The following is a 22,196-nucleotide window of genomic DNA, read 5'->3' on the forward strand; positions in this document are numbered from 1 at the left end:
TGATGCACTGGCAGGGCAGTCATAGAGCACTGTGGCCAAGGTCGTCTCTCTCTCTCTCTCTCTCTCTCTGTGTGTGTGTGTGTGTGAGAGAGAGAGAGAGAGGGAGGGATGGAGGGGGAGGGGAAGGAAGGAAGGAAGGAAGGAAGGAAGGAAGGAAGGAAGGAAGGAAGGAAGGAAGGAAGGAAGGAAAAGTTTGAGAAGTAGGGCAGGTGGCAGAAGGGACACACATCTGATCTACAAAAGCTAGGGTGGAGATGGGAGGACAACAGAGACGACTTGGTGCTTCTTTAAATCCTTAAGAGATTCAAACTGTTCTGTCGTAGACTTGGGGATGCGTGCCATGGCAAAGTCGGCGTAGAAAAATCAATGGGTGATTAAATTTAGGTAGGTTTTTAACAATCTCTAGAAGGAAAAATCAGCTGTGGTTTTTTTGGCCTTACTCTAGGGAGGGAAATCAGAATGGGGACTTCTGCCCATGTTTCTGGATCCCTCCCAGAAGCCACGTCAGATCCTTCTCAGAGAAGACTGGTTGGCCAAATCCCCACTGTTTCATCTGGCTTTAGTTTTCAAAACAAGGTGGCTTCTGTGCTTTAGTGTGTGTATACACAAGAAACTGACCATCCTTCTTAATCTGGAGTAACATCCGCTCCCACCTTCTTTGGTTTTTACAGTGACTAAAGCAGGTTAGATTCTCCATGGTTGCCACCAATGCAGAACATGCCATGCAAAAGTGGAGAACAGCAACCCTTGGGCCACACAGGCTTTAGAAGTGACAGGGTGGCCAGAAGGGTTGGAGCAGACTGCAGAGGAAGCACGCTGAGGGAGCCCCTGCTCCCTCTGTGGTTGTTCCTTTTGATTCCTGCAATGGAGGGTGTTGGACTAGATGATCCTTGGGGTCCCTTCCAACTCTATGATTCTATGAAAAAGAAGTAGCAGCAGTCACAGGGGACACAGCTGGCACAAGAGAACTGCCTGCTGGTCCGAGGTGGGGGTCTGCCCTGCTGTTGGGAATGAAAGGCAAACACAAGCTGAGTGTTGGTGCAGCAGTTGCAAACCACCATTCTGTTCCTTGGGTGGCTGCACTCACAGATCACATCTGGAGGTAGTGGGCCTGCACGTGACCACGTGGAAGTATATTTCAGCCCCCAATCAGCTGAATGTGTTAATGCTAAGGCTGTCTTAACATGAGAAGCCAAGGGTGCACTGTAAACAGAGCAGCGTGGAAGCAAATACCCAGAGAATAAATTCTTACCTCAAACGAAAACATTTGCACTAGAGGAGCGCAGTACTAATTAGCAGGCTCTTAATTAAATAGCCTTTTTGATTTGCATCCAAATTACAACTTGTATGTTATGTCTTGGCTTTGATTAGCTGTTGTCACCGTCTTCTTCTTAAAATAGTATTGAAATGCTCCACTTTGCACAAATGCAAACCCCGCTTGGTCTCGGAGGTCTCCAGCACCAGGAGGTGAAAAGGTCAATCACCTCCGTATCCATTTAAAATCCATTATAGCCTGCCTGCTGCAGCTTATCAAGCAACTCACTCTCTCTTTATTTTTCTAGCCACTGATTCAGGAATCTATAGCTCTGTGCAGGTAAATGGGATTTCATGGGCTTCTAACCTTTCTTACTTTATTGAAAAGCAGAATATTAACTGCTCCACTGACCAGCCTGTCCATTAAAGACACACAGGATATTTTTAGAAAATTGTTTGCCAATCAAATCCCCTCCAACGTCTGTGGAGAGCCTTTCAGCTTAGTGTTCGTTCTATGTGCAAACAGTACAGCTGTTCCGCTGCCCCTCCAGTCCCCCCTTTAAATGGGTTTTGCCATGCTGGCCTCTGTATTATGTAAGTCATTTTCACAAGAAGGGTGACTTCAAGGAACCTGGACAGGCTAGGAGCCTCATGGAAGGGGACAGAGGAAAGCCCTAGAATTGACCAGATGCAACTGAGATGCTGTGACCATTAGCAACCTTATAGGAGGCATAGAATAGAGGGGCGTTCTTCAAGGAGATGCTGTCATCTTGCAGTCCCCAGCCAAGAAGACCAGGGCCTGGTCCACTCATGCTCCATATCAGGCTGTGGGTGGAAGCTCCTGTCTGCAAATGGGCAGGGTCACAGCTCAGCGGCAGAGCACCTGCTCTGCATGCAGAAAGTCCTGGAAAATAAGAGAGCGTTGGGAAAAGGTTTTCGCCTCTTTTCTCTTCCTGCTGCACTAGTATTCTATTTGCTTAGTGTTTGGGGTTTATTTTGTCTTGTGCCTAGGGGAGCATTCAAAAATGTGATTCTCTGCCTGCCCTCTAAATTGGTACAATCCATTCTGCCACCTTGGTCCCAATTTCTCCTCTTGCTGCATGCAGACCCATTCTTGGTCTCTTGGCCTGCCAGTTGCCCACCTATGATCTTTTTTTAGCTTTTGCCACATGGTTGGTGCAAAAGCAAGGCAGTTCCAGGGCAGCTTCTTCGTCTTTTCTCTTCGCCACCCCAAGCTTCTCCTTCTGCTTCTCCTTCCTCCCCTGGTTACCTAAAACATCAGTTTTAGGCAACTAGTGGTGGGGCGGTGTAGATGAATGGGAGGCTGTTTCTAGGTGACCATGTGTTCTCTCTTCCTGCTTCTAGGCTCTCCAGAATGAGGGGAGGTTTTGCATCTGCAGCTCCCCCTCCCTTAGGCAGAAATGTGGTCTGTTACCTACAAGAGGAGGAGTAAGAACATACTTTGTGACTGGTATTCAAAGAGGCACTTCTAGGGCCCATGTGTATTGAGCTGGCATCTCATTTGCTGATCTTGTGCCATATTTATTTAAAAGTATCCTACTGACCCATTGACAGCTCCTTTAGTGGGTAGATGCACTCAGGCTGAAAATAGATGTTGCAGACTACGTAGTTCAACTCAGTCGGTGTGAGAATGCTGGTAATTGGAAATGCCGCCATTGTAGTGTTGGGTTAGAAGTTGGGCAAGGTGAATGGAACCATTCTGTGGGCAGGTGGTTTAACACACACACACACACTGGTCCAGGGAGATTACTAGCAGTTAACTCTTCCTCCAGAGATGGGTGATGGGTTGATACTTCCTGCTGCACAGGATCATGCCCCTCTATGATAGACCACTTTGAGATGCAGATTGGTGTAAGCAGTCTACAAATGCACATTTGCACACAACAAAGATGGATTTGGTTCCATCTTTACATAGAAGTTGCCAGACAACTGGAACCTGAGGATGCAGCTTTCTGAGCAACATCCAAGCTGCCATCAGAGCATCCAGCAGACACAACTGTAATGAACTCCTCTCTTCATAATTAATTTTTTAGAAGGATGTGGCGCATGGGGGTGTGGTGCAGAAAGAGAGCTCACTGCATCATGCTCTTGACTCCAGCAGGTTTCCTGTTAGTGATGGTGTGGGTGTTTGCAGATAAAAGTTTGGCTTATGGAATAGACCAGAGACATTATAGCATTAATGCAAAGAAAGGGCATGCTGTGGTTGGCAGTATGATATGCCCTGGGCGATAGTTTGGGACAGTGCATTAGTATAAGATTTGCTCTAGAACTGTCATCAGCTGCTGGAGTGCAGCAGTTTTGACTATTTCAACCTGACCTGACAATTGTGGAATCAGGAGTGGAGCCAGCAATATGTGTTGTCTATCTTTTGATTATGATTCTGCACTTTACACTGAGAGAGTGAGGGATGGTTTCCCCCTTTGCATGGTGGAGACGTTTGCCATGTGTACACTAAATAAAGTAAGGAGATGGTGTACCTGGAAGCCACAGTGGTTGGGAAGCAGGAGCAAGCAAGCTGCCCTGCAGAATAGATATTATTGGGTTCCTTTAATAAGTGGGTCAAGGCACATGGTTGTAGGGGAAGCATGTCTTGAGGGTTGTGTGTCACTGACTGGGGATGGTGGTGAGCAGATTCTTCCTAACCACACATGTGGCAGTCAGTTGAACATGAAAAACAAAATCCATTTTGCAAGCCTCTTTGGGTCCATTTTTCTTGTGTGACATTGAACTCCTAGGAAACCAATTACTGGCCTGTTGGTCCAAAGGCTTGTGAGGCAGCAACCTTGCAAAAGGTCTGAGTCTGGTGGGAGACCTGGATGGGAGGCCACCTGGGATGCCTATGTATGCTATTCTCAAGCTTTTCCAGGTAAAGGAAAGGGGTAATACAAATGTAATGACAATTAAGAAGCTTTCCCTGTCCTCAGTAGAGCCTGGCAGCCAGCCTGAGAACGCACATGGGTGTGGAGAGAAGATTCTGGTTATGAATCAGCAATGGGGAAACATGATTTCACTGAGCCGCTTTGAAATCCATTGGAATTAGCATAGCAACATTTGACAACCCTATGAATCTGGGGCCCTGTATTCATTTGTTTCCAGGTTTTTCTGTTAAATCACTAGGACTTGAAAGTTTCTTTCTTAATGTAAACTGATGAGAACTCAAGATCAGTAGCCACCTACAGCTCATGTACTTTTGTTGTTGATCTTTAGTGAATGGCGTTCCTCTTGCTCTTGCAGGGCATTGATTTCTGCCCCGGCCAAAATGTTTCTGGAGTAACGACCCATGACCAAGAGGAGCACTCCAAGCTTCCACTTCTGTTTCACTTGGGAAAGGACCCTGGGGAAAAGTATCCAATAAGGTAAGGTAGGCATGTGATCGGAAACACAAGTGGTGTTCTTGAGGTGAACAGCAGCCTCACAAGAGAGCGAGGTAAAGTGGTCAAGTACAGCATCCCTTTTAACTGGCTTGTCCTTTCTCTCTGGGAAAAAATGCAAGATTTTGAGCGTCACAGAATTGTTCAGCAGCAGCATACAAAGCCAGGCTGACCAGGGCCTGCCATGAGGTAGAGGAAGGTGGGCATCTCAGGCAGCTGGTGCTGGGATGTAGGGAGCCGCAGCAAGGGCCTGGGGCTTTGTGTACCACACACAGCCTGCTCTGTAGTAGACCATGGTGTCCCATTGCCAGTGCTGAACTAAAATTTGGCTGCCAGCCGGGTCTCCTTCTGGACTTGGAAAGCGGGGGATGAGGATGGCATCTTATCTTTTGCCTCAGGCAGCAAAATGTCTTGGGCTGGTCCTGAAGTTGACTGACAGCATATATGCTTTCAATAACAAGGCTTCTGGGAAGCTCAGAATGAAAGTGTGAAAGAAGCAAGTTGGATCAAAATGCATTATCCTGACAGCACTGCAGCTGTACAGTTCTCTGACAAGCAGGTAAAATGAACTAAAACCAATAGAACTGGATTTTTAATGGCTGCAGACAAAGACAGCTCTCCTGTGGGGTGAAAAGTGAGGGAGCTGTCTCAGGTGGTAGATTCTGAATGCCATTAAGTAGAAAGCGGGGGCATATCTGACCTGTGGAATAACGCCTCCCCGCCAGTTGGTTCTTCTTTGCAAGCCCCCTCAAGCTTAATTAGAGCCGTGCAAGAGGTCTTGACCTCCTTCCAGCCAAGTGGCCCCAGACGTCCATGCTGCAAGCTGGTTTCAAGACCCTGAGGAGACAGGGCGGGGATCTGCAGTTTTAGGGGATGTGTGTGGGAGGGAGGCTCTTTGCAGAGAAAGCCCCCGAAAGCAACATGCTTGGAGTTATAATGGTGCTCTGAATGCTCCCCCCCCCTCCCGCTTTGAGCCCCTGAGGGTGTTTTTGATGAAGAGTATAATCACGAAGACTGTCTCCTTGGTAGCAATCATCTTAATGTCAGAGCTGGGAGCCCTCTTGGTGGCGAAGGGGAAGGGTTGTAGCTCAGCAGCAGATGATGATGCAGTATGCAAGTGCTAGGCCCCCAGTTCAGTCCTTGCATCTCCAGGATCAGGCCATAGGTGATGGGAAAGACTCTGCCTGCCACCCTGGAGAGTCACTGTCAGTCAGAGCAGATGATATGTAGACTAGGCTGAGAAATATTCTGGGCTGGGCTGTGTAGCCAGAAGCTATTCAAGATAGGTTTCACTTATCCCTAAGATTAAATCCATGCTCCATTAAAGGGTTTAAGACATCCTACCTTTTGCCCTTACCTGAGGCCACTGAAAGGTATGGTGTGAACTGAGAGTCTGTGACAGCTGTTTGGTAAGCATATTTCCATGCCTGCCTCCTCCCTATGTATGAATTGGCAGGTGAGCCTGGGATTCTAGCAGCCACCAGGAGTAGCTGCAGAGAGGCACATGAGGTTGCATTGGCAATGGAGCAAAAGAGCCTTGGCAGATCAGTTGGAAAGGTTGGGTGGGTTTTCTCACGAGGATCTGGCTTGTACCATCTGCTTTCCCTGAAACAAATCCTGTTTACAAAATGGAGCGTTAAGGAGAGAGGAAATGGGTGTTGTTGGCTCCACCTGCACCAAAGTGGCTTTTACAGCAAGGTGCTCTTGGAACTGACAGGGCTGCAATTACCCATCCCTTCTAAATAGCGGAGCATTTGTGCTCACTCCATTACTGTCCTGGCAGAACCATGTGACTGCGCTGCCCACTAAGTGTTCTCTGCTGCGGAGGAAAGAAAAAAGAGACGCTGGTCCTATCCTTGGAGTGAATAAGATCTTCCTGCTTTTCAGCCCTAATGAATTCTTTTTGCAGTTGCTTTTTGTGGCTTGAGTGTTGCTGGTTCACATTGCACTAACTGCAGGGGCAGGCAGTGTGGGAGTGAATCATGAGCTGGAGAAGTATTACTGACATAGGTTTTAATGTGCACATAATTTACATAAACTCTGCATATAGAGATGCTGTTGTTGGGGGTGGGGGGGTGAAATAATTCCATCTTTGATCTCACTGTGGTTCTTATTGGAATCACCAATTCTGGCACAAACACAAAATTATTCATAACCTCTTTTTGCTTATTAGTCAAAAAGGCTCCCAGAGCTGTTTACAAAGATTAGTAGTAAGACAACCAATCTGAAATGCATTACTTGCAAGGAAAAACTGATTGGGAGGGAGGAGGAAAGAAGGAAGGCCAGGCATCAGTTTTTCAAGTTTCAGTACTTGTAATGATCCACTGGGAAGGAAACCGGGTAGCCTGATAATATGCCTTTCTCTCGCTCACCTTGAAGGTGGTTTTGTTTTTCTCCTTTCCTTCTCTGATTCTCTGAAGCGTTTTGGTTGCACCAGTCAGAGTGCCCCTTTCCTAGAGAGTTGGGTGTTGCTTGTCAGCTTCCCAGAGGGGCACTGTGCGAGCAGGGTACTGGACCAGATGGGCCTTTGGTCTGATCCAGCAGGGCCATTCTTAAGTTCTTAACCTAATTTGGATCTGCAGATTCCTCTTGACTGAAAGGCTATAGTTATATTCATAGGTATGATTTAAGTGAAGAGAAACTTACCATTTCAGTAGGCAGCTATGTATTAATTTGTATTGATAATCGTTTACGCAGTACTATTTCTTTCTTTGTCAAGACCATGCATAGTCCACACTAGAAGCAGAAATTGCCTGCCAAGCGAGCCCAAATCCAATGCCAGACCATGATGTTTTGCTGCCTGAAGTGAGACCTCTGCTATGACCAACGCTCTAAAATGTCTTGTTGCATCTTTTCACACACAAGTTCCTGCCTTCATCTATCCCACCACTGCCCAGTGCTGCCTACACTGAGCAACAACTTTGAATGCTGCATTGAGCAACACCTTGAATCTGAGAGCTGAATATTTTATTTATTATTTATTACATTCATATGCCCATCTTTCTTATAGATTGGGCAGTGAAATTATGGCCAGGTCAACTGCACGCAGTGAGCCTCAGGGCTGGCCGGAAAATAGAGATAGCATAGAGGCATCATATTATCATAACATCAGTAACATCTCAAGAAGAAGTGCCTTGTAAAGAAATTCAAATTTCAAAGGCCTGCCTGAACACTATTGGGTCTTCGCACAACATGCTGCTCACCACACCACACACTGGCTTTCTGAATACATCAAGCCACTCCAACAATTTGCATATATAGAATTATTTCTGCAATTCCCCTCCCCCTACAAAAGGAGCAACCTGCCATGCTGGGTGCAGAAGCCCCATCATACCCACTCTTTTATGTCCTGTTGGGCCCCCAGGCCCTCAACGTTGTCAAGTTTATCTTACTAACCACAAGAGCTGGAAGCTTACTTTCAAAAAGAAAAAGCTAAGGCTGTCGGTATGCTGAGTTCTGCACCCAGCAGCAAATCCCAGGCACCCCAGTCCTGTAAGTGCTCCAGTTTACTTTTGTGCTTTGGGCTGGGTTTTCTTTTCAAAATCCAAGCTACTTGGATCCAGATTTGGGAGCTCTCTCTCTCTGCAGGGCATCCCCTGCCTTGTTGTCTAATTGTCTCTTTGGAAAACCGCCCTTTCTGGGTTGAGCTGCATTCCATTGTTTTCATCTGCAGCCATTTCTCATCTGGCTCCCTTGCTTTCCAAACACCCGGCAAGCTATTGTCTTGATTGAATTTTATGGGGAGATTATGACACGATTATGGTGAAATGATGTTTTAATATGCAGGGCATAATAGAAAGTCGCACATTCTCTCTTTCTCTCTCTCTCTTTAAATAAATATAATAATAAACCAAATGAGAGTTCATTTGGGAAGCTCGCTAATGTTTATATCCTCTCATATCTCCGGTCACACTGGAAGCCTTGTGGAAAGGAGGTCTCCCCTTCTTTGTGGGTAATTAAATTATCCTCATTTGCAGAGATGTTACTAGTGTGGCGGGTGCGTATTTTTGATTTGCCTTAATTATCCCCCTTGGCAGCTTGCCTGTTGGGAGTCCCTGTATTAGTGCTTCTCAGAGGGAGAGCAAGTGTTTTCTTGCCCAGGCATAATTTCACTCGAAAGATGGGTACCAGCAAGGGCCCTGCTAGCAGAGGAACAAAAATGGGCTTGTCGATGATTCTGTCCACAGAATATGGGGAGGACCTGCTTGTCTGTCGGAATGCTGTAAACCTGAGCTCACTGTGTTGCACATACTACTGAACATAAGAAGATCCCCAAAGCTGGATCAGGCCATCATAGGCCCCTCATAGTCCAGCATAGTTCATGCTCTCTCTCTCTCTCTCTTTGTAGTCTCAGGGTTCCAAGCTGTTCTCCCAGTGTCTAGGAGGTCTTCCTGCACAGAGGAAGAGCAGTGTAGAAATGTAGTGTTGTTTTTCAAATGAGAGCCTGGCTTGGAATAAAATATAAAATGGGGAGAAAATAGGTGAGGTGATGTCTATATTATGCCAACTTTCATTGCTATGCATCTTAAGTTTTTTTGGGGTGGGAAATGCTTTATTCAGCAAAGACTCCTATGTTACCAGATCCTTCTTTGTTTTGTTTTGAGTCAGGGGGCGAGGCACACAACTCATTGCAGATAGAAAGAGCTGCACCACCTGGCTTTGCAGGCATTTGGATGAAGAGCGTGTGTGTGTGTGTGTGTGTATGTGTGTGTGTGTGTGTGTGTGTGTATGTGTGTATGTACACAGATACTTACTCAAAGAAAGAGAGAAATACAAAAAAAATCTATATTTACAGCTTGGCTTCTCATCATTCAGATTCAGCAACCTCAGACAGTTCTGTGAAGCTGGAAAGGGGAGTGTAAAGGCTCAAAGATTAAGATCATCATAGCCCAGAGAGGGAGCCAATATATTAACACCAGCTCCTTCCTTCCAGCCCCAAACTGAGTTTTCATGGCAGGCCACGGCGGGGTTAACAATGGAGTGAGTTGCGTACAGATTTTGCTTGGTGTGGGAGGGCAACGAGAACAGATTGCAGAAGCACAATTACGCTAAATGAACTAAACACACGCCACACCTGTGCCTGGGACCTTGCGCCTCCAACCCATCCCTGATTGGCTCTCTGGGGACTTCCTGGAGGTAAAGTGTCAATTAGTGTAATGACCCTGGACTCTGTCCACTCTGCTCCTTCATCCTGAGCGTGGAATAATTCTGCGTACACAGGGGGAATCTCTCCGAGCAAACTCCTCACAACACCACCTGCTCACCCTGGCGCGCTCTTCCCTCTCATTCTTCCACTGCAATTCCCATCCTCCCTTTGGCAGGCTTGAAGAGACGGAATACAAATTTAGGGCGGCCCAGGGGCAAAGCAGCCTGTCAGTTTGCTTAGACAATAGGCGTTCCAAACACCTGTACAGACATAGCACCACCAGCAGCATAAAAATTGCTGTGGATTCTGGTCATTCATTCCCTCATGATTCTTTTTCCTCCCTTGGATAACACAGAGGTGGGCATGACCAAGCACCTTTTCTTTTCAGAGCAGGAGGTATTGTACATCCCATATGCAATCTATATCTGCAGGAGCTTTGCCCCCACCAGCCTGTTAACCAGTCCAAATAGCTGATGAAGATGAGCGCAGGAGAAGTCAAGATCTCTACAATCTGTGCTGCTGGCTCTCTGCTTTTGTGTGGGAAGATTTCCTGTGTGCACCCCAGTGAAATAAACAGCCTCGATCACCCAGTGCTGGCTGATGCCCATGTTCCCTGCTTTTATTAAACTTGACAGCAATGTCTGGTGGGCAGCTGCAAGAAGACAGACAGGTGAGGTTAGTGTGCCATTTCCTTGCTCCATTGTGGCTCGACTTGGCCTTGCATAGCATAGCACAGGAGTGAAAAATTGGGGAAGAGCAAAGCAGCTGCGAGCTGTTCTCCAGGAGCCTGTAAATTTGCACAGTTCCAATAAGCACATGAACCAGGCCGTTGCCTCTTTTTGTGTGTGTTAATACTATACGATAACAATACAATACTATAGTTCTTGCTCAACCTCTTTCTCCCCATTGCCTGTTGTTGGGAATGACTTGCTCTGTTCTTTCTTTGTGTGCATATAAATTTTATGTTCCCATTACGAATTTCTTGAAACGCCTTTGCATTTGTTTTCCGTGCCACAACAGTCTGTTTGATGCAACAGATCAATAGGGCTACCCCTCTTAAAAAGTGGGATAGTGGGTTCAGATCAAAGCAGGTCCCTATTTTCCAGAGACTTCAGCAACCTGTTCTCACAGTGGTTAAGCAGATTCCTATAGGAAGCCTACAAGCAGGGACCTGAGCACAACAGATTACCTTAACAGATTGGAGAACTGGGCCAAAACTAATGGAATGAATTTCAATTGGGACAATTGCAAGGTTCTGCACTTAGGCAAGAAGAACCAGCTCCACAAATATAAAACAGAGAACATCTGGATTGCCGGTAGTACATGTGAAAAGGATCTAGGGGTCTTAGTAGACCAGAAGTTAAACATGAGCCAACAGTGTGATACAGCAGCAAGAGAAGCAAATGCTATTCTAGGCTGCATCAACAGAAATATAGTCTCCCAATCAAGAAAATGGCTAGTAGCCACTGATAGCTGTTGCCTTAAAGGCTTATTTGTATCTGGTTGGCTACTAGGAAGCAAGATCCTGGGCTAGACAGACTGCCATTGGGTCTCCTCCAGCAGTTGGTTCTTACGTTCTGTGTCAGAAGAGGTCACAAATTCTCTCTTCTCTGAGATGAAGTCTGTCATTGTTCTCAAGAATGCAATTCCTCCTTGCAACCTTCCTTCCACTTTGTTCTGAGCCATGCTTAGATCCAGCTCCACCATTTGGCTTTGTGTGTGTGTGTGTGTGTGTGTGTGTGTGTGTGTGTGTGTGTGTGTGTGGAAGGCTGCCAAGAAGATATGGTATTTATAGCGCTTACTGGAAACCGTTGCCGTGTTCCTCGGTTTCGAATGTGATTGATTTTGGAGAAGGAAGTGCTCTGGAGCCCCCGGGGCCAGTGGGCAGCTCGGACCAGGAGTAAAGGGGGTCCAGGGTCAGGCCTGAGTGGCATTGTTTCCATTTTATCTCCAAAAGCAATTTGCAGTTCTTTGTTTCCTAAGTGACTCTTAATATGATGGACAAAATGAGATCACTTGGTATTAATCCTCCATTTAAGAAGTACTTGAAGTAATACCACAGTGAAAGGGAACGTTAAGCCACTTAAACAAATACCTGCTGAAGTTTATAATCCTGATAAGAGTAAGGGATGGGTTGTTGGGGTGGGGGAGAGTGGGAAGGGCCCCGGTTTCCTGCTCCTCCTTAACATTCACAGGAGAGTCAGTGAAAGCCCTCTTATGTGAAAACAACGCAAGGTGCCCAACCTTGTCTTCGTCTTCTCCATCTCTCACCCATCTTTGGATATATGCCTCTTCAAGTTCCCTCCATCATCTTCTGTTGCTTGTTTCTTGCATCCACATAAGCCCTGCTATTAATTTTAGATTGTCTACCCATTACATAGGTGGTCATGCCCTTGGCCTTTTGAAATTGTAGCATTGATTAACCTTCATCAGCCCAAATTGCCTCTTGCCACATGTCCTGCATATATCCATGTTAACTTCACAACCTTTCCCACTGCATCCATTACTTTTAATCTTTGCCCTATCCAATTATTAGTTTTTCCAACTTTTTACGATATTTCTAACATTGCACGTTCCAGTTCCACGATCTTGAGAAGTTCTAACTCAAGTGACTTTTTGTACAGACCAAAGGCAACCAAGTTAAAGGTCCTCAGTGTGTGTTCCTGTGTGGGGCACGCAGATTGCCACATGCTCAGAATTGCTCTCTCCACCCCTCAAAGCTGCTGAAGCCACAATAAAACACCTTGCAACCCAGATCCATGCTGGATCTGGATTAGTCATAGCTTTGAACATTTAAACTACATCGGCTTTTGCTGGTTGCAGTGTCCAAAACAGAAAGAAATATTTGGATCCCTTGGCTCTGAGTTGTTGAAGGTGTTTTCCGTGTCACTACTTAACTTCCTATTCTGAATTTGGGAACAAAATGGGATTAAAGACCCTAATAAGTAAGTAAGTAAAATATATTCTCAAGATAATATATTCCCTTGAACATGCCAGTGCTTTGCTCACTCTGTGGCAGTAGGGTGGCAGTGGAGGAATTCACATCTATTTAAATGGGTACAATTCTGTGAAGCATAACTTGAGTCAGTCCACTTTTGTGTTCCTATGGCATGGAGTCTATGTCTATTACCTTGGGAGCAGGCAGAGGGTAAGGCAGATGCTGTGATGCTCCCTGTGTATCCATGGCATCTTGGGCCTGCTGAAGGCCAGTCTTCATATTCTATGCTATTCCTAGCAGTGTTTTAAGCATCGAGGTCCAGGAACCATCTGAAAGCATGGTAGTGAGTGTGGTGGGTAATCCCTAATTCAACCATGAACAAATGTCAGGCTTGGGAGAACTATGTTGTTGTTTTTTAAATTAGAATCCCAGGATCCACCAACCAGAACCAGGCTCAGAAAGGTAGTTCAAGGAGCAGAGCCAGTTTTCTGCTGCACACCCCATTAGCTGCTTGCTGGGATGATCTCTGTGTACAAGCTGTCTGTCTACCATCTGCCCACTCCTGCCTTAATATGTGAACTCAATGCACCCACAGCCGCGCAACACGTGAAATTTTAATCTAGACTGTGCTGCACCATCTCCAGAGTGAGCAGAAGTTGTCATTGATGGCTCTCTGCAACTGCCACTCCACAGATGGATTGAGTAGCTCAGCACAAGCCACAGCTCCGTGATATAGCGCCTGCTTTGCCTGCAGAAGTCCCTGGTAGTTAAAAAGATCTGGTAGCAGGTGGTGAATACCTGCTGCCATTCAGAGTTGACGATGCTGGGCTTAAATAGTCAAAGAAGTCTAATGTGGTATAACACCGCAGTCTCCCATCCACCACACCAGGTATGCCAGCATTCCTTGTGTTTACATCTCTGTCATCCCTGATCTCCTTTTTCTGCCTTTCCAGTTTTTCAAGTGCTGAATACCAAAGTGTTATAGAAAGAATCTCCCCCATCGTCGAGCAGCACAAGGAGACATTGCTACCTGGGCAGCCTCAGCTGAACGTCTGTGACAAGGCGGTCATGGTAAGGGATTAAAATGTAAATAAACATAAAACCCCTTGGTCCTTCATGTATTCTGTGGAGCTTAAATATGATCTCCCCTTAGGTTGGGCAACTCAGAACATCGTCTTTCCCTTTTTTCAGGAAGTGCTTCAATTCACTAGGAGTTTACGTAAAAAAAAATGTCCATGCATTTCTGTTGTCACTATAACTTCCTTTGTGAATTCAAAGAGGCAGCAGCACTGAAAGACCAGTTCCATGCATATGGAAATGAGCCTGAAAAGTCTCTGTCCATCATCATTGAGGCATCTTTCCTCTTTGCAGCTTTTGCAGTGCCCAGTATGTGCTTTGGATGCAGTAGGTCTTAGGTTCGGCTCCTGGTATTTCCAGGTATGGCTGGGAAATATCACTGTCTGAAACTCAGGAGATCTGTTGCCAGTGAGTGTACAAGGGACCACAGCACCTTGAAAGAGGTGGAAATTTGGACCTTGCAGTCATAAAATCTAGGAGAGTCCAACTCTCTGTGAGAAACTTCCGCTTCTCTGGCAACTGAGGCGTCCATCTGTCTGCCTTGCACTGCTGCCACTGTCCTTCCCTTTACATTTTGGAAGTGATAGAACAGATTTTGAAAACCCTGTTAATTGTTCTTTAAGTTGGTTGGAGCCCTCCTTCCAAGAGCTGAATGCCTGCAAAAATGCCCTTTGCCGTGATTGCCAGGCCATCATTGCCACCTGGTGTTGGCAGCGCAGAATGCAAAGCCCCACTCACCAGCAGCCTCTCGAAAACTATTTCCCCCTGTAGGGCTCTCACATGAAACAAAGCAGATAAAAATAACGCAAACAGCACAGAGCGGGCAGGAATGACCTTTAATAAACTGACAGCTGGATTCTCCCATGGATGGGTGGGCTTTGCAGAGCGACGCCGAAGGAGGGAGATGGTGATGCGCTTGGCTGCCCTTTGAAGGTGATTGATGTTGGGCCAAGCGTGTGCTAGGTGCAGTACAGAATATGGAAGTGAGGCAATCTCAGCCTCAGAGGCCTTGCAGCCTTTGCTGGATGAAAAAGACCAAAAGGGAGGGTCACAGATTGACTAATGAGCAGCAAAGGTTCAAATGAGGGAAGGGACAAATTGGAAGAAGCTAGGGTGGCTTATGAGGGATGTGCAGCAGAGAGCATTTTATGAGGACTGAGTGTGGCTCATGCAGAAGTCTAGGCTATCTTGACTTGCCCACACTAGCTGATGAGGACTGAGGGGTTGACGCTGTACTGCTGGTTTTCACTTGCCTTCTCCAAAGCTGCTTTCAGCTCTGTTCCAAATAGAGTTGATTTCCTTATTTATTACCTGCCCTTCACCATAAGGTCCCAGGGCAAGTTACGGTGATCTGAAAATACAGTATTAACAACATTTTAAAACAAATGACAGCCACATGAATAGGGTGAGGCCCAAAATATTATCTCTCTCAAGTGTCAGAGGCCAGAGTAAAGGCCAGGCAGAAACATGACTTTGAGGGATAAGAGGCTTTTCCAGCACAAGGGCCAAGATGACAGAGCCAAAGGGAGCCAGAGATAAGGGTGGGAGCAAGGAAGTTCACTGGATTAAGGGCTGAGGTGAAAAGCTTGAGGGGGAGGCACTTTGGCACTCTCTCCCCTGGTGCCCCAGTTGTGTGACCCACTGCCATCAGGAACTGCCATTGGGGGATTCTGTCCTGCTCATCCTGCATGACATCTAAAGACAGGCTATTTGGTGACTAAAGGCCCCCTTGAGACTTCATTGCCTGGTTGTAACCAATCGCTTCTGGGCTCTGGAAAGGATTTCTTTTTGCGGAGGGTGTCCTCTTCCTCCTTCCTGACATTGGCTGTCTTCTACAAAACTCAAGCAAGGGCAGGATAATTCCGGTGAACCACTGAGGTGTCGAGGCAGAGCTCTCCTGTTTCGGCGTCGCCATGTAAATGCCTTCTAATCCATCAGTTGGCAGGCTAATCCATCAAACTGCTCATTAAAACACAAATGTTCTTATCTGTCTCACCCTTGGCCTTCTGAGACTGCTGTCTTCTCCTGAGCGCTTTGGGTAATCTCCGCAAATATGTCTGTGCAAAATAATTATAGAGCCTTTCAAAGTCTAGGGCCGTTTCTCTCTTCCTGTCAGCAATACAAAGGTTTGCTCACTTATCACGATGCCAGAAGAGGGATTTGAGACAGCCCCAGAATAATGCGGGGATAGGGCGGAGGGCGGGGAGCTAACACATGATCCTGTTGTGAAGAGGACAAGGCAGCCCAGACTGTTGGAATGGGGTTTTAGCATGTGGGTCTTTGCACTAGTTTTACCATCCTGTGCACAGGGTGTAGTGATTCTTGAATGTCACTTTTCTAACAGAAATAAGTTGTTGTTGTTGATGATAAAGTGCCTGAGCCTGGGGTGAGGAACTTGCATCCCTCCGGACAGGCCGTCTTAAGCACATCCAGCGCTGTGGCGCAGAGGTCCCTCCGGCGCCCCCCTTGTTTTCCCAAAATTTAGCCTGGGGTGGAGGGCGCTGTTGGGGCTGCCTGACTAGCCCCTATGGGAAGGACGCCTCTGCTACTGACAAATGCAGAAAGAGGCAAAGCCCTTTGCCCAGCTGGGCTAGTGGTCCCTCCCGACCCTCTCGGAGGTGCTGCCTCGAGTGGGGGCCTTTTGCCCCACCCTCGCCCACCCCACCGGACACCGCTCTGCAGGCTCTTGGGAGAATCTGGGAGTTCAAATTCAGACAGCAAGATCTCCATTATTCAGCTTCTCCAAACACACACGCACCCCACCTCCGCCCAGGAAAAGTGACAAGGGCAGCAGCAGACTTGGGGTGGATCTGGTGGCGGCACTGATAAAAATAAGGAGAAGGTGTATTAAATAAAAATAAAACAAAAGTATTGTTTTAATTGCAGTGACCCTAATCTCGGAATAAATGTATTATTCGCGCAAGAACTCTACGGAGCACCTTGGTTGGGGCTTTCTCACAATTTCTTAAGTGACACTCAACTCGGTGCAATATGGTACCCTCGCCGCGCACAAAACAGGCAAAGAGGAAGCCCGGAAGCCCCACCGCGCATGTGGCAGCGTCGGACAATCTTTGCAGAGTTGGGGGGGCGACGGGAGAAAGAGCTCACAAAAAAAGCAAGACTGGCGGGGACGTCGGAAAACTTTTGCGTGGAACTTGGGGGAGAAAAAGGCGACGTGATCAGGGACTCCCCCTCCAAGCAAGCCCCTCGTTGCCGCCTGGGCTGGGAGTGGTGGTGGTGGGGCAGCGAGCACCGGTGATGTGGAGGAGGCCCCTCAGGAGCCGCTCCCGCCGCTCCCTCAGGCGACAGCAGGCTCGGCGGGCAGGGGATTCCCGTGGCCGAGGGAGAGTAGGTGGCGGAGGAGGAGGAGCCATAGGGCTTAGTGGCTTGTTGCACCCCGCTGGGGTGCCCCTGAGAGGCCAGCGCCCTGGCACAACGAGCCACTAGCCCCTATGGGAAGGACGCCTCTGCCTCCGGACCTTGTTAGATTCCACCTCCCATCAGCCCCAACCAGAAAGGGGAGTGTTCAGGGGGGATGGGGGTTGGAAGGAGAACATCTAGAGCAGGCATACCCAAACTGTGGCACTCCAGATTTTTTGGCCTACAACTCCCATGATCCCTAGCTAAGAGGACCAGTGGTCAGGGATGATGGGAATTGTAGTCCAAAACATCTGGAGAGCCGAAATTTGGGGATGCCTGATCTAGAGGCTTTCAGGTTAGCTACTCCTGGCCAAAGGTATCCTAAGTAATGCACAAAGTTTTGTTTTTAAACCAACAGCCCCTGCCTCCAGGCTACCAAGGTGAGAGACATCATATGAAAAGGGGGGTGGGTTGGAATATAACAGGAAAGCAAGCAAATTCAGATACTAATTTTTCCTAGTGATTTGTGGCTGACCCAGTTTCTCTTCCTGTCTTGCAACAGAATTGGGCTCCTCCAGGCTGTGAAAAGATAGGGAAGTGTTTGAAGCCTCCCAGCCCCAATCCTAGAAAATGCTTCTGGCCCCACTGAGCATCTCATGCCTGACCTGCTGGAGACAGAGCTGCTGTGGATCATTTCTTCAGAAAAGGGGCATTGTGGGAAGAAGCCCAGAAGAGCTGCTTTTATCTACTAAAAGTGGTGTTTCTCTCCTCTCTTTCTCAGGGTTACAGCAGTAAATTTATATGAATTCAGCCTCTCAGTACAAGCAGGGCCAAGGTACTGTGAGCTTAAGACTATTTCAAATATTATGGCTGGAAAGCCTGCCTTAGTCCTTTGCTACTCATAAGTTCTTTTGAGACTGAACCGTCAGTTATCGGTTGTGATCATCTCTCACAGCATTCTGCTCCCCTCCCACTGCCTAGAATTGGAAGTTTGTCCTGCAGCTCAGGAACCCTTCTGGACCTGATGAGGCAGAGCATCTTTGTGCCATCTAAAAATGGGTAAGCGTCGATGCCAGTATTCAGCGGCTCCAGCAAATGTACAGTGTTGCTTAAACGTGCTTGGAGCTAAGACTGCTGCTCACTGCATGCAGTGCCAGCAACATTACAGTCTATTGGCTATAATGTCTCCCATACCCTCTGCGGGCCAGCTTGGGCAGGTGGGCAGGACTACCCACCTGTCAATCACCAGGCATCAGAATGGTGTCAAGGTTTAAAGGAGGTTGTTGCATCCTCCTCCTTTGAGGATGTTATACCAGCACTAATCAGCTGATTGGCCCTGGAAGTGCAATGAACTACCCATATCCACCATTCAGCTGATCATTAGTTACAGGAAGCCCCTTTGAAGTATTTGCGGAGGGGACAGTGCACCTAAAATTGAAGCCTTTTTCCCTCTGCAAAGAAAATGGTCTCTACTCAAAGTGCTTTCTCCAGCGCTTTCAATACAAACTGCTTCGTCTCTCTCTCTCTCTCTCTCTCTCTCTCTCTCTCTCTCTCTCTCTCTCTCTCTCTCTTTCTCTTTCTCTTTCTCTTTCTTTCTTTCTTTCTTAGCTTTTTGGACTCAAAACACCGGAGGAAGTGCTTTAAATCCAAGTTGCTTCCTGCAGCCCCCTTGGCACTCGATAACTTCCCAGTGCAGCCAATCCCAGCTGATTGTTGGGGCTTTGGCAGTGCAGGGCTCTCTTTGAGCACTAACAGTCAGCTGATCATTGGTGTTTGCAGAGAGTTCTGAATTGCACTTCAAAAAGGGCTCCGTAGGTGCCCTTTGGGGCCCAGTTATTACTTTACCTGTGTCTCGCACCTGATGCAATATATGCTAGCAGGTGTAGGGCAGGTGAGTGTGGCTCAGCCAAAATGGCCTGGCCAGAGGCTCCCCACACCTGAGCTATATTATCAATAGTTAATGCCTCTGATAGCTAAGTGGAACTTCTGTGCTTAGAGGCAGTCTACCTCTGCATGCCAGTTTCTGTGGGATGGCAGAACAGGGTAGTTGTCATCACGCCCAGCTTGTGGACCTCTTGGAGGCACCTGGTCAGCCACTGCTGGAAACAGATGGCTGGCAAGGTAAACCTTTCTTCTGTTATTTTGCTATGCAAAGAAGTGTTCTCCAGTGCCAACATTTCTTTTAAGACTTGGTCTCAAATGGTGCCAAAATATACATTTTCAAGAAGTGCCAAAGGTCAATATGAAGAAATGTCTCCTGCTGTGATGTTGTTTTTAGTATGATTAGAAGAGTTCTGTATGTTTGTTGTTAACTTTCAAAAAATACTTTTGTCAGCTTTATAACTTTATTGTGTTGTTGTAAGAAATTAAGGCCAATATAATATGTGATCTACAAGTGCTGTTTCTTTCTTCCCTGAGCTCCTTGTTGAATGAGATTGTGGAAGATAATAAAATTTGAAATGCAAATCCCGGGGTGCAGTATTTTAAAATGTGAGAAGTTGGGGAAAGGAAAGGAGCAGAATTCCCTTGGGGGCCTGTCATGCTATAATTCTGTCTGATAAGCCAAGCCTTTTGGTTTAAGCTAAGTGGATCCCAGGGGAGACATTGAAAGACTGGCCTCTGCCATGGATTCATTAAGTAGCCTTGAGTAAGTCACCTTCTCTGTCAAACTTTATGACAGTAGCCTATCTCACAGGGTTGTTGTGAAGACAGATCCAATAAAGATGGCAAAGTTGTAATAAAGATGCTATCTATAGCCTTCTCCTGTGAAAAGGAAAGTGTTGGGGTTGCCACAGAAAAGCCAAATTGGTGGTGAAATTACAGAACAAACTCAACTGCAAAACAGAACCCCCCTACAATTACAATCACTCCCTGTCTTTGGGGATGTAGCTGTTAAAAAAGCTCTGTGTTCCGATGGAAAGTTGCATGCTTGAGTCAGTGTTTGTTTCTTCTGTTGCTAAGGACTGGCCAGCTTGGGCCAGCTGTTGGGGGAAAAGATTTTTTCTGGTGGTGGAGATAATTTGTCTTTGAGAAAATCCTAGTATTAGCAGGGACAGCTGTGAAAATAGCCTACACAGTGACCTTCCGCTTCATCACCCACCCACCCACCCCGTTCTGTGTCTTGCCCAACAAAGGCCTTTCTGAGAAATGCAAGTCCTTCTGGATGGATGTCACCTTTGTATAGGCTTCAGCTCAACTATATCTCTTTAAAGAAAAAATAAATATTCTCAGCAATGGAGACTGGAAACGAGAAAATGGCGGTGCCCCTACAGCCACCTCATGTGGTGTTCCTTCACCCAAGATGCATTATTTCTGTCTTATCTAGCCTAACAAAGAGTTCTGTGTAACTTGAAAGCCTGCAGACTGTACCATGAATGTTGGTGTTAATAGAGCTATTTAGCTGATCTGTGGATTCTATTCTAATGGACCAAACCTGGCTGCCTCTTTCGTGTCTGCAAAAAGATTTAAAAAGCCTTGCACAAAGCATATTAATTGAAAAGAATGTTCAGGGTTTCAGCCACATTCCTACAAGAACAAAGCAAACTTTTACAACTGGAAATCCAGCATTGCCAAGATGAGTTCTAGCAACTCTCCCTTCGACTCCACCAGGGGGCTTCATGGGACATCTGGCTTTGAAGACATCCACCAGGGTTAAACAATCTGCACTGATTGCCTACTGCTTACCAAGCCAAGTTCAAGGTTTTGTTGTTTCCGTTTAAAGCCCTAAACTACATACTGGGACTTCAGCTACAGGGTTGGGGCCAACAGTTTGGATCATGGCATGATCAAAAGTGGGTCACAATAGCAGCACAGCCAACATACAGATATATGGTTAAATAAATGAGAAACATGTTCCCATATGCATGTTTGGATTAGAACTGGGTCTTTGGTTGGAAAAGGTTGAAGATATGTTGTAGCTATTACTGCAAATTTTTAATGCTGTTTTTCTGATGTACAAATGACATGAGAAGACTTGGTCTATTTATTTGTATCACTTATCAGTCCTGTGATCCTTGTTTATAAAACCCAATAAAAAGTTATAAAAACAAAACAAAAAGTAGAGAGAGGATGGCCACCTACAGATTGCCAAAGGACAGGAAAAGCGTGACACAAAATGAGGACACCTTTGTATAATCTTTGCATAAACCAATTATATTTGCATATTTTAAGGAGGGAAGTCACAATGATTTAAATATCAGAGGGGGAGGAGTTACGTGCTTGCTTGATCTGCTAATTACTGGTAGGCTGGTTTATCTTTAAACCAGACTTGGACTGGACAGCCAGTGTGCTGTAGTGGTCAGAATGTTGGTCTAGGACCTGGGAGACTAGGGTCTGAATCCCCACTCAGCCAGGAAGCACACTGGGTGACCTTAGGCCAGTCACACTCAATCTAACCTACCTCACAGGATTGTTGTGAAGTATAAAAGAGGAGGAGGAGGAGGAGACGATGTATGCCACCTTGAGCTCCTTGGAGGAAAATTAAATAACACAGAAAATAAAGAGAGGACTCAAGTCTCATAGCTGCAATAACCATATTTTCTGACCCCAGTGGTCTCCTCTCTCTGCGTGTGCCTTGTGTCAGGATTCTCGATTGTAAGGGAGATGGGGCAAGGACCTGACCTCCTTTGCAAAGTTTAGCTCGCGTTGATGGCGGCTGCAAGCCAGAGAGCGGAAGGCCAGGGCTGCAAAACCACCAGTCTCTGCTGATGCACCGGGTAAGTATGCAATAGAGTCCTGCCCCGCCCTTGAGCTGGCAAAGAGGAGGAAAACAACTCCCTGTTTTTAAAACTAAATTTTTTTAACGGCCTTAGTTCTGTGCACAAAGCTGGACCTTAAAACTCATGGTAAGTAAGGAGCCACTAATAATTTGTGGTTAATATAATCCCCCATAGATAGGCACCTGGAGGTTGTAACTTTCTTTGCTAACTCCCCCCCACCCCCGCGCAGGAGTGATGGTTCCTTTACAACTAGTGTCGCCCCTCCCCCCCGCCGAATGGTTTCTCCCAAGCGGGCGCCTCTTCCACGCATG

The 22,196-nt window shown here is 46.7% G+C and overlaps 1 protein-coding gene across 2 annotated transcripts in view; it reads left to right on the forward strand.

Moving 5' to 3' along the window:
• Positions 1-19,633, forward strand: part of GALNS (galactosamine (N-acetyl)-6-sulfatase) — a 52,821-nt gene extending 33,188 nt beyond the window's left edge. The window contains exons 12-14 of one of the 2 annotated variants that reach the window (XM_035117998.3): positions 4,510-4,631; positions 13,684-13,801; positions 17,730-19,633. In XM_035117998.3, coding sequence (XP_034973889.1) covers positions 4,510-4,631; positions 13,684-13,801; positions 17,730-17,816 — 327 coding nt within the window. In that variant the 3' untranslated portion in view covers positions 17,817-19,633. Of the gene's footprint in view, positions 1-4,509; positions 4,632-13,683; positions 13,802-16,693; positions 16,823-17,729 lie in introns of those variants that run through there. The other variant, XM_035118000.3, reaches the window with a different exon arrangement.
• The last annotated feature ends 2,563 nt before the right edge of the window (positions 19,634-22,196 follow it).

The sequence above is a fragment of the Zootoca vivipara genome, chromosome 6 (genome assembly GCF_965207765.1).
Source record: "Zootoca vivipara chromosome 6, rZooViv2.hap1.1, whole genome shotgun sequence".
NCBI lineage: Eukaryota > Metazoa > Chordata > Lepidosauria > Squamata > Lacertidae > Zootoca > Zootoca vivipara.